We start from the raw sequence: 13,329 nt of genomic DNA on the forward strand, positions 1-13,329 counted from the left end.
TATGCCAGATTTAGAAAAACTCAATTCTTTGTATTCAACTGTCTCTTCATATTAGTGCTGCATTATTTACAAGGATATATTTAATAATTTATCCAGTTAAAAAGAATGTTTACAAACATTAATATCCATTATTTCTTCAACCAAATTTAGTTTTAGAAAGGTTATATTCTCATCTTGGTAAAGCAAGCAAAATAATGTCTAGGTGTGCCTCTGAAGAGTATCTGCCTACCTCTAACCGGGACTCTACAAAGTAAGTCAATCGGTTTGCCAATACCTAAAATATTTGAAACTCCCAGAGAAAAGCAAAAGTATAAAAGCATCAGAAACCTAACTACCCATCCACTCTTCTGTTAAATATGTTTCAGTCTTTTCATATTCTACTTATTTCACTTTACTACTTTATCTCACTCTCTATTAAAAACAAACAAACCAAGAATATAGCCTAATGTCCTTACCTGAAATTGAAAAGTAAATACTCATTAAATCTGCTTAGGTTAAGAGATCTAAATCCAACTGAAATCATAATCTAAAATTTCTTTTCATTTCTAAGAATGGTACTGTAAACAATAAATAACAATTAAATTCAGGCTTTTCAGGGAACTAGGCAAAATATTTTATATATTTCAACTGTTATGGTTTGGATGTGAGGTATTCTCCAACACAGACTCAAAAATTTTCACATATTCATTCTTATAATTTCAGTATTTGGAAAGTTTTACTTTTATGAATCATATTTTAGAATTTAATTTTATAATAGCAATCAAGCTTGTATAAATTATGTGTAACAAATTTAATATTAGAGTGGGAGTGAAGATGCATGTGGTGGGAACATGAGGGCTGGGGTCCTAGCTGCTGTGTAACTCTGGGAAAACCAACATTAGATCTAAGTTCTTTGAAAAATGGCTATAAATTCACCTGCTAACTTCACCGCTAATAAGGCTAAATGAAGGTCAATTAAGATGATGCACTTTAAACTACTTTGTACATTACAAAGAGCATCTAACCAGGGTTTCTCAGTTTCAGCACTGTTAACTTTTCAAACTGGCTAATTCTTTGTTGTGGGACCTGAGTGGTATGTTATAGGATGTTTAGTAAGCATCCCTGGCCTCTATTACTTAAAAGCCAGTAACTCTTGCCAGTTGTCAACTGTTATGGTTTGAATGTGAGGTATTCTCCAAAAGTTCACCTATGAGACAATGCAAGAAGGTTCAGAGGAGAAACAATTGAGTTGTAAGAGTCTTAACCCAATCAGTGATTTAATCCCCTGACAGGGATTAACAGAGTGGTAACTGAAATGGTAGGGTGTGACTGGAGGAGATGGGAATTGGGGTGGGTGTGGCTTTGGGTATACGTTTGTATCTGGCGAGTGGATTCTCTGTGCTTCCTGATCACCATGTACCGCTTTCCTCTGCCATACTCTTCTTCCATGTTGTTCCTGTCTCACCTGGAACCCTGAGGAATTGAGTCAGCTGTCTATGAATTGAGACCTCTGAAACCATGAGCCCTCAAATAAACTCTTCCTCCTCTACAGTTGTGCTGGTAGGGCCATTTGGTCACAGTAGCGAAAAAGCTGACTAAAACATAAGCTATTATTCTTTTCGCTTCCTTCCATTTTCCCTAATCTTGTATAGTAATAGCTGCATTACTAAACATACACACACACAGTTCTTAATGTTTATCCATAAAACCTAATTGATTGTATTGCTGTTTGTCTAAATGTTTTATTTTCTTACACATTTAAGGTAATCACAACTCAGTAGTACGTATGTTTAAATGCTACCCCTTCTTTCACCAGAGTATTATTCCTTCATAAATATATCTTTCAGCATGGAAGTAAAATGATCACAAATACTTTAATTATAAAGCATTCCTGATTCAATGAAAAATTACTATGTAAGACTTGAATTAATGCTTTTCTTTGAACAACAAATAGTGATAATGTTGTAAAATAAGAAACTGCTTTAGTAACTAGTGAAAATATAAAATAATTTTATATAGACAAAATGGCCCCAAATTGTATAATTTATATTTTTGTATCCTAGTTCCTAGTTTCTGGACATGATCAATATGGTTTCTTTCTTTATCTAATAAACACCTATCTATTTAAACACTATGTTCAATATGTGAAGAAGTGAGCCAACTATTACTGATATAATTGATAACAACTAACAGAGACTCAGTCTCTATCCTTACAGAGTTTTCAGTTCAGAGGTAAAATCAATCACTACAACTACAATATAAGCACTTTTGCTGAAAGCACAATCACAGGCAAAGTACAGACTGCTTTCATGCAAATCACATACATAATACTGTAAGGAATACTGTGCAACTCTTTATCAAAATTCAGGGACAGAGGTGAAAGAAAAGCCTATAGTAGAGGGGTAAAGGATAATTTTGATAAAAATTAACATATATATTAGTCAATACTGAAGGTCAATATGCCATTTAAGCTTGAATTAGAAATGGTAATTCATATTTCTCTATGAAATGACTACAAGATATTAAAGTATTTTACCAATCTGACATCAATTAGGTACAAAAACAGGTAATTTGTAAGGTCTTCCTGATTAAAGAACCAGAACTAGCCTTTGTTTTACTTTTTGGGGGGGGGGCAAGATACTCTGCAGAACAGCAAATCTTCCTTTGTTTTACTTTGTTTCTGTTTTCTGTGTTAAGACAAAATGTATTTGGCAACTCTCTTCTCTCAACTTCATATTAATTTGTTGCCAACAAAAAGAGGCTGGAACAGAAAGACTAGAGGTAGCCTCAAAAGTAGTAACTTGAGGAGGAAAGGAACCCAGGACAACAAAAAATTCAAGTTGTTTCCTTTTCTGCTGGGTGCAAAAAAGGTCTGAGTTGAGTTCATATATTCATTTCCCAAATGAGAGGAAGTTGGCAGAATTCTTGGTTGGTATTCTCCATTCTGTGAAAAGATTTACTTTCCCTTTTATTTTATCCTGGCTATGAGAGGTGGGGGCGTTGCCCATTTCAGTACAATTGTGTAGAGTTTTGAATCTCTCTTCCTAATTACTGCATGCAAGGTATCAATTTTTATGTCCTAAAAATTGGAGCAAGAAGCATTTAAAAAGTACCAGGGATCATTATTCCGGTTCCATAGCTATTAGACCAACTCAGGTGGTCTATGATACCTGATATGACGATCTCAGGGACATCCAGAATGTTGCCAAATGAAGCGGTTTTACGGTGGCCCCGTTTGGGCTTGGAATAGGCTGCAAAAACACATATACACAGTATACATGCAAACAACCACAAATAGTAACACAGAAAATGATTAACTACAAAAACAGAATAATTCTCATATAATTATGTTAATAACATTTCATGCATGTCGGCATGCAGAACTATCTAACTATTCATCCATGCTTAGAAAAGGCATGATTACAGAGCAAACAACTAACAATACAAGAAGTTTCACACACTGGTTTTAATTAGCAAGGGAAAAAAAAGAGACACAGACAAAGCTGCAGGGTAATGAGGAAACTAAATTTCAAATGTGTTCACAGAAATAATCTATCTATGTGAAACCAATGATATGCGATGAGGGCAGGGGAGGGAAGGTAGGAAGGAAAAAGGAGTTAATAAGAAATAAGCTACCATATTTGTTTTAATTACACAAACACAGAAATATAGTTTCAAATTAGGTGTTTTCCTGATGTGCACTATAAAGTAAAATTCAGTAATTAAACAATAAATATAGAATCAAAGTATGCAATGTATATGCTTTCCTAATTATAAATACTTACACATATATCTAATAAACTGAAACTACGATTTCCAAAGTTTAGGATATATTCCTGCTAAACATGAAGGTTGTAAGAAGTTGTAGTATAAACCTTCAAACTAAGACAATTCACTAAAAATTTAAAATTATGTAAAATTCAAAGGATGTACAATAGTATTTGTCCTACATTTAGGCAGGGTAGGATAGGGTAATTTTAAAGTACATGGTTATCCTTAACCTAGCGAAATATCATTTCTATGAAGAATAATTATATTCTAATTCTTGACCAGAAAAATAACACCAGCATGAAACTATTATGACAACACTACTTTCTGTTTTAGGGTATAATCAATCCTGGGTGAAATATCTTGACAATCCCTGAACTGAAAAAGGTCCCCCCACCCAAAATGTGGGGGTATGTCTCTGTGGGCAGAGTTCATCAAGCCCATTCCACAATAATACTTTTGACTTATGGCTTGTCAGTGGTTGGTGACCTAAACGCAGCTTGATTGTTTCTACAAAGACTATTAGTTCCCTGCCAATCTCTCTTTTTCCTTCTTCTTGGCAACAGAGCTCTGACTTTAATTAAGATAGCAATATTCCCAGATAAATGACCCCAGATCCCTTCTTCACTAGAAGCTATGTGTGAGCATCGGACCACTATGTTACTCTGGCCAATGACATCTTTGTGAAAATTGTTGTAGAAAGCTCCTTTAAAAAGGTTGGCTGCCCTTTCATCCTTCCCTGATTCTTCCTTCCTGCTGTCTGGAATGTAGAAGTGATGACTGAAATTATAATAACCATTTTGGACCATAAGGTAACCTTGAGAACAGAAGCTATATAACAGGCTAATAAAGGAGAGAGAAAGGAAGACCAGCTTCCTGATAATCACGGAGACTACCTCTAAACTTGTTTATGTATGAAAAACAAGGCTTATGTATTATGGACACTATTATTTTGGATACTCTGTTGTGTATCTAATGGAGTCTAGTACTAACTGAATCAGTTATCATGATGAATTGAAGACAAGTATATAGTAAGATGGTTCATCTGGACTACTTCTTTCTGAAAAGAGCTTTACATACAATGAGAATATTCTATTCAGAAAAAAAAAAAATGGAAAGACCTAAAAAAATAAAACCTAGTTAGCTAAGTTAAAAAATATATATGTAAAAATACATGGAAAACACACAGTTATATGTATTCTAAGTTAAAAGACTAGAGGTAACTACACAAAAATATAGTGTTTATTTCTTAATAGGATAATTACATAGGTTTTTGTTTACATTTTCACATTCTCCACAAAAAAATGTGTTTACTTTTTGTAATCAGCTCCCCTCTACCATGGGAAAAATCAGGAGAAAAAAAAAACAAAACCAAAAAAATCCCAAATTAAATAAGTATTAGTAAAATGAAACCTGGTTAGAAAAGAAAGTTGTCAGTTTACTTGGGTAATAAAATACATAATTGGTTTGGGCTGACTAGTTCTTCTGTGGTTAATAATTTTAATAACTGACAAAATGGAATTTAAATGCTAGTTTTTCAAGATCTAATACAATTATTACTCTCTTTTTATTTTATGATTAAATGAATTAACCACAACCAACTTAGCTATTTTTCCCACTAGAAGGAAGGAGAAGCACATAGTAAAGTTGAATCATAGCCAGATCCGGAATATACTTTTTAACTAACTTCAAAACAAATATTTGCTATTATCTAAGTTCAACACAAATATCTAGTAAAATCACTCAAAATCCCTATAAACATTCTGGAGTTGGCTATATTTCAATTTATCACTTAAGACTTTTAGCTCATGTTTGAACAGAAAGAATTATCTTTAATAAAATTTGTAATTGGGAAGACAGATTTTATAATCCAAAAAACTTATAAGTCATACTTTCCTCATTTGGAATTTGATATAAATATATAAGTTATTGCTAAAAGCTTAGGGAAAAAAAACCAAACAAACTCTGACAACCCCACTAAAACAACTGCAATTACTATGCCAAAAAAGATTATATACATTTCATTCCTCTTTGGACTTGTGGTTCCTGTTTACCTGTGGTGGCAGCGATCCTGGCTTCTATTTCAGACATGTCAGCACTCATCCTCTTGCCCTCGGAGGTTGGGGGCAAACTCTCCACACTGCTCCCACGGGAGGCTCCCAGGCTTAAACGTCCAGATTCACTCTGTTAAAATTATAGGTCATTTTGAATTACTTAAGTTGTTTAGATTTAGAAATCTTGGGCAGCATAGAAGGAGGAAGATTGCCAAGTGGGATTCTTAAGGATCCTCTACTTTTCTGAAGGAGGGAAATTTGAAGAAACAGGGAGCAACAGAAGAAGGAAAAGCAAGCTGAGATACTATCTTTATGAAAGGGCAGTCACTAGAGTTAGGAGTTAAATGCCCATTATTAGTTAAATTAAATGCTGCAAACAAGAACAAAAATTGCTCCTTAAAATAGTTTTAAGTCAACAATGTAATAAACATGAACAGCATGAAGACACATTTAGGACAACTCCTTTAAGTGGATGGTGCAGCCTAAATCTGTCCACTATACATTTTTAAGCACCAATCAATAAAGTGAGGGGGTCATCACAGGGATGGAGTTGTTGACTTGGCAGAGACAGCAGTCATCAAAGGAAAACAACTTGTTTGGTAGTAAATGGCAGGAGAAACTCATTATATCTCTCTTCTTAAGCTCATTTGTCTGCTTCAAGAAGAAGAGTCATGCTAGGCATGGTGGCACACATCTGTAATCCCAGCAGTTGGGGAGGCTGAGGCAGGAAGATTGTGAGTTCAAAGCCAGTCTCAGCAAAAGTAAGGTGCTAAGCAACTCAGTGAGACCCTGTCTCTAAATAAAATACAAAACAGGGCTGGGGATGTGGCTCAGTGGCTGAGTGTCCTGAATTCAATCCCTGCTACCCAAACCCCCTCCAATAAAAGAAGAATCTGTATTTATATAATAGAAGATGACAAATAATTAATTTCAGTTAGTTTAATGTTATGACAACTGGCAAGGTTACTATAAGTTTACTTTTAATAATGTAACAAACCTGTTGCTTTGCTTGATTTTTCAATAATTTTGATTCTAAGCGTTTAATAGTATCATTTGTAGCAGGAACTTGCTCCATATTAGTGTCACTTTTATTACTAGTATTTGTAGAAGCAATGTCCATGAATGAGCCTAGGAAAACAGAAACATTATGACCACAGGTTGAGAATACCACAAGTGCTTCATTCAATAGCATGCAACCAAAGTACTTTTCTCGAGTGGCAAGACAAGAATAAAAATAACACTTAAGGATAGTACAGAAAAGTGAGTCAAAATGCCTAATAATCTAGTAGTCAATAAGTTAAAGTTTACACTCTAAGTTAGTATAACTAAGGGCCATTAACCGAGATGGAAAAAACAAGAAGATGAGTAAGTTTAAATGAAGTAACAGGAACTCAGTTTCGAAAATGTTAAGTTTGAATTCTTATTAGATATCAAGCAAGTAGCTGGATATATGAATATAAATTTCAAGTATGGAATAAAGAAAAACATCAGTAAGTTGATGATATATAAAGCCCTGGTATTAGAACAGGTTATCAAGGAAATGGACATAACTAAATTGATTAGAGGCCTTGATATGATGACATTTGTAGGTTGAGGAGATAGGAATAAAAAGCAAAGAAAACAGAACAAAATGGCCAGAGACCTAAAATGAAACTCAGGCTAATGTAATGTCTTGCAGAAAATAAATGAAGAAAGTGATGGTAAGAAGAAGATGGCGCATGCCTGTAATCCTATCAACTCAGAAGGATGAGGCAGGAGGATCAAGAGTTCAAAGCCAGCCTCAGCAATTTAGCAAGGCCCTAAGCAACTCAGCAAGACCCTGTGTCTAAATAAAATATAAAAAGGGCTGGGGATGTGGCTCAGTGGTTAAGCATACCTGGGTTCAAACCCTAGTACCAAAAAAAAAAAGAAAGAAAAAGAGGAAAAAGGAGATAATAATAAAGTATATCAAATGAAAAATCACTCATTAAATCATTAAATTTAGTAATAGAAATAACTGGTCACCTTAACAAGAACAGTTCTGAAATAGTGGTATAATTGAAATCTGATTGGCATTGCTGTTAGATAAAATGGGATGAAAAAAGCTAGGAATTTCAAATATAGACCATATTTACTCTGGAAATGATCCTAGTAGAAAGGCTAAAATTGATAATACAACAGAGAGAATTTTGGGGAAGGGCAGATAGGATATAGGGCTTGAGCAGAAAGGTTTGCCTTTGGCTAGAAACTTGGATAGTTCAGCCACAGTAATGGGAGAAAACACAGAATACATATAGGTACAGATGCAGGTAAGTAGGTGAATCCTGGGGGAGCCTGTATAAGCTTTCTTCTGATTATTCCAGTTTCCTCAAAGAAATAGCAAACAAGGTTAGCTGAGAGTGAGATGTGGAGAGGAAGTGTTTGAAGTTTGAGAAAAGAGGTCAAAGTATGGACTAATAATAGTATAATTGTCCAGCAGTGCTACATATGCACTTGAGGACTATAAATATGTGCTATCTCCAGTCACCTTCAGCTGCACTGACATAGGCAAGGAGTAGCTAAGTGTCATATTTAATCAGGTTGATTTCACCACCCAAGAGTAAATTTCCAAGGGAGTATCCGAGTTTACTAGAATTAAGTGGAGGTATGAAGGAAAAAAAGAACCTAAGAGGTCTGAAGGTCAGTGAAAAGGTGGGAGGATCAAAGGACTCAAGGTCACAATATGGAAAGGAGGAGAGGGTTTGGGAGTAAAGGGAGAAGGTAATGATAGAATTCTAGAGAAGTTCACTTTAAAATTCAGAGCAATAAAATTAGACTTTGAGAATAATTAGCCAATCAGTAAAGAAAATTAAAATAAATAAAACTATTCTTGAGCATGGGAAAAGAACATTAAAAATATTTCAGTAAAAATGAAATTTAAGAGTAGGGTAAACATGTGTACATGTATATACTTACCTTGTAGATGTAATATGGTAACAAAAATGCAAAATATTTTGAGAAGTATAATATTTCTAAGTTAGAATGCTATTTCTGTGTGTGTGTGTGTATATATATATATATATATATATATATATATATATATATGTATGTATGCTATTGATGGACCTTATTTCACTCATTTATTTATATATGGTGCTGAGAATCGAACCCAGTGCCTCACACATGCTAGGCAAGTGCTCTACACTGAGCCACAACCCCAGCCCTCTACTATTTTTTGATTACCACAAACTACCATTTCTTATTACTACTTCATATTTTAGAAAATGAGGAACTTTCAACTAAAGCACAGCTTCTTAAATAAGAGTCTCTTAGAAAAATACCCAAAAGTAGGGCATTCATAAAGAAGAAACATGTTATATACATTTACAATAATTTCTAATATTATTTGATCTATCAATATCTATGTAGAAACTATTTTTTCAAATTAAGAATGATATTCACAGCAATATAATAGTCAATCTTTAAATTATGTAAGAATTCCAAGACTTGGAAGCAGGTTTAATCTAGATACCTTCATGAAGAATGATGCACCTGGAATCTCAAATTGCAGCTGATCATAAGAAATGAAGGAATTAAAATGCAAATGCATCATTCATTCTTTCTTGATTATAATTCAAGGGGAAAAGATAGAAAAAAAATTAGGATATTATTCTTCCAATCTATCCATTTACCTGTACTAGTGGCAGAGTTGCTCTGTCCTTCATCTGAATACTGACAAGGATACTGTAATGGCTCATCTGCTCCTGGAAAGTACTATATATACAAAAAAAAAAAAAAAAAAAAAAAATCACAATTTAAAATTTCTGTAACACAAATTAAATTCTGTTAAAGAGTACATCTGAATTATCTTGTGAGATCTGACTGTAGCATAGATGATGCTTTACTTTCCCTAAGGCATACTGAATTTGGAGAGGCCTAAGTTTCTGATTTGACAAAGATGATGATAATATAATCTTCTCCCTTCAAAATGTCAACTGTGGACAATGCCATGCACCTACCTAAGCCTCTAGTTTATATGAAGTCTAGACAGTCTTGAAGGAAATAACAATAAATATTTCTCTAGAGGAACATATGGAATAGAATAGTATTATTTCTCATAATTACATGAAACACATTTATGTTCCTTACATATTTACCAATGATGTAAACTTCCAAATTGTTGCAATGACTATTAGTTTGACAAGTGAGACTGACATGACATAGAATAATTATCAGAATATTTTAAATATCAATAAGATAGGCTTGGATATCTTTTTATGAATTTGAGATATGATACTGAAATTATTCACTGGACAAAAAAAAAATAGAATTTAGGGGAAAAAAGAGAAAAGTATTCTCAAATTAGACAAATCACATATGAGCACAACCACAATTTAAAAAACTTATATGACTCAAGTTGTGGTTACTCAAGTAACCACAAAGACTAAGTTGCTTTCTTATACACATACATATCTTGAGGGCCGAGGTTTCTACAGGCAAATTTTAACCAGTTAGTTCATATGATGAATACGATGGTAAACTTTAGCCAATCAATTCAAGCTTCCTTGCCTAAGTTATTTTCAAAAGAAGACATTAATTCAATCTTTCACCACTTAGAAAAAAATCACTTAATTTGTATTTAAGGAAACTGCACAATCATCCTGCTGAACAAAGAAAGTGCTCTGAAATCCATACACTTTCATAAAGCATATGAAAATTTATTTCATTTATTTATTTAGTATTTGGGATTGAACCCAGGAGTGCGCTACCACTGAGATATAACTCCAGCCCTTTTTATCTTGAGACAAAATCTAATTTTCCCAGGCTGGCCTCAGACTTGGATCCTCCTGTTTCAGCCTCGTAAGAAGCTGGGATTACAGGTGTGTGCCACTATGCCCAGTAGTACATGAGCTTATAAAAATTAAAGTACTACTTGATGGTTTCTGTTAGTGTTCCAAAATCTAAAAGCCTAAAATGTAACAAATAATTCTAAAGTATTCAGTTTGCAGACCAGGAAAATTTGATCATCATTTTACAAGGGTTCTTCTAAACTAAAACATTCCATAAATTCTAGAAAAAAAGCTTAATTTTTTACTGGCATGAGAAAACCTGAAAATATGCAACCAAAAACAAACAGTAAAAACCACTCAAATAAATATGCCTGGAGAGTACAACCTCTCTAGTGCCCTGCATAAATGATTAATTTTTTTGTGAAACTCTGTATCGAAAATTTAAAATGTAAGTAGGCATGTAATTAAGAGTCATAATATACCTAAATCTTGTGAAGGCTTTAAATATCATTTAATTCAGCTTCTCTCACATTACAGATGAGGCAACAGGCCTAGAAACAAACATACTGTCCACTAATGTAAGCACTATGAAGCAAGTCCAGAAACCTCACCTAGCCATTTTTCCGTTATAAAGAACTAAACTTTTTTTCTAAATTAATGTTTCCTTTTCTGATTACATGAGTAATATCTACCCTAACATGGAAAATACATAAAATAATTGTGCTCTTTACTTTAAAAATCTATTAAAACTGAGTATATATTAAATTCTCCCAACCCAAAGCCCCTCAAAAGAAGGATTATACCCGCATCAAGTGAGTCATTATTTTCACAATTTCCTCCATGGAAGGGCGCTGAGAAGGATCTTTAGACCAACAACGAGTCATCAGGCTTTCAATGGGCTTAGGTAAATTTTTGATCAGTGGTGGTCGAGTACCTATAATTGAAAATAAGAAGTGGGGGAAGAACATATTTATCAACAGAATGGAGCCAGCTTTTTATACACATTCTAAAACAATATTTATTTTACAGATCTTGTAATTTAAGGGTTGTATTTTGAATTAATGAAAAGTATTTGTTGGGCCCTCAGGTTAGCATTTAGTCTATCTATGTATATTTTCATAATAGGAAACTATGCCTTTAAAAAGGTAAAATAGATTGTTTACAACAAATTATGGCAATTCTAAGACTGAGAATTAACAATATTTGATTTGTAATAAACATTCTTTTAACAAATAACTAAGGCTTAAAAATTTCAAATGTGTTTAGAAAATCATCTTCCATATTCAAAAAGTGGTCACCTATGGTGTTATACTCACTGCTTCCTAATAAGCCTTTTGTGGGAGGCAGACCTTTTGACTACTATGAATCAATTATTTCACAAGTTGAAAACTGCCAAATTTTTAAAATTATCAAGCCTGTAACTTTATTACTAAGGTTTACACTTAAAGAAGGCCTCAAATATGCAATCATTGTAACTTAACCAATTAGTAAGTTAGTTTATTTCACTAATGTTCAATCATTTACTGACAATTAATGGTGAGGAAGAGAAAGTAAACTCTCTTGGTCAATGTTCTAACATTCTCTACAATGACAATAAAAGTAGCAACATTAAAGATGCTCCAGGAAACTGATTAAACAGCTAAAAGTAGTGCAATGGTGGTACAATGTGACAGTCTATAAATGACCTAAACGGGCAGACATTTGGTTCTATCACTTGTGAAGCAATGAATAAAAATGAATTAATTAGGATGGTTATAATCAATATAATGACTGAAATAACAGTGATGCTAAAGTTAGGAAGGTTAAATAATTTTCCTTCGTAGTTTATTTCTCAAGGCAAATGCAAAGTAACTTCATTAATGAATAAGATGCATTATAACATCATATGGGGAGAGAAACATCATTAGAAATATAAAAGAATCAAAGGATTACAAGAACGCTGAGTACATAAGTTAACATGACTCAAAAATATAAGCACTGGAGTCACAAAGATCTGGATTTGAATTCCTGCTCTACCACTTACTAATCTTGTGATGTTAGGCAAGTTATTTAACCTCTCTAGGCCTCCGTTTGCTAATTTATAATATAAGAATGGGTGAGAACATTAAAAAAAAGGGTATGTGAAGTGCTTTGTGTTTTGCTTGTTTGTGCCTAAGTAAAATCTCTTATTATATGTTCTTGCTTTTTCTTCTTGGTGAAACCCTTGCCTCCCCAGGAGAAAAAGGATATACTTTTTCATTTATCATAACCATGTGAGATGAGATCTTTGTAATTTAATAAATTAACATTTATTTATGTAATTTTTTTTTCTTTTCAGAGTCTAGTCTGATGATTTTCTGTCCCCTGGAGAGAGACAACAGGCTCTAGCTGTGCAGTGATGGTCCTTCCCAAATCAGTACACTAGCAAACATCCTCAGCTCCATGAGGAGGACAAGACTGATTTCTGCATTGCCCCACTAGAATCTGGAGTTGAGAATAGAGACTGGTAATAAGAAAGTAGTCTAGTAACAAAAAATTGCACATTTTAATGTTAGGGAAAAACATTTTTTATTCAGCTCTCCTTATTACAGTAACACTATTCCTTTTTAACAAGAATAATCTTCTAAGTAGAAAATAGAAAAAGTAAATTAAAGAAAATTTTATTTTCACGAACCGTTATGAACAGCCCACATAATTCGGAAAGCTGGGCCACCAATCTCATCAAAAGGTTTCCGACGTGTTATCACTTCCCAAAGAATAATACCCCAGCTGAAGACATCACATTTTTCACTGTAATTGCT

General features: G+C 33.6%; 1 protein-coding gene across 2 annotated transcripts in view; it reads right to left on the reverse strand.

Moving 5' to 3' along the window:
• Map3k7 (mitogen-activated protein kinase kinase kinase 7) overlaps window positions 1–13,329 on the reverse strand; it is a 64,509-nt gene that overhangs the window by 24,143 nt on the left and 27,037 nt on the right. The window contains exons 7-12 of one of the 2 annotated variants that reach the window (XM_048810117.1): window positions 13,203–13,329; window positions 11,353–11,483; window positions 9,452–9,533; window positions 6,799–6,929; window positions 5,802–5,931; window positions 3,150–3,230 (exon numbers count right to left, since the gene is read on the reverse strand). In XM_048810117.1, coding sequence (XP_048666074.1) covers window positions 3,150–3,230; window positions 5,802–5,931; window positions 6,799–6,929; window positions 9,452–9,533; window positions 11,353–11,483; window positions 13,203–13,329 — 682 coding nt within the window. The remainder of the gene's footprint in view (window positions 1–3,149; window positions 3,231–5,801; window positions 5,932–6,798; window positions 6,930–9,451; window positions 9,534–11,352; window positions 11,484–13,202) is intronic. The other variant, XM_048810168.1, reaches the window with a different exon arrangement.

The sequence above is a fragment of the Marmota marmota genome, unplaced genomic scaffold (genome assembly GCF_001458135.2).
Source record: "Marmota marmota marmota unplaced genomic scaffold, marMar, whole genome shotgun sequence".
Taxonomy (NCBI): Eukaryota; Metazoa; Chordata; class Mammalia; order Rodentia; family Sciuridae; genus Marmota; species Marmota marmota.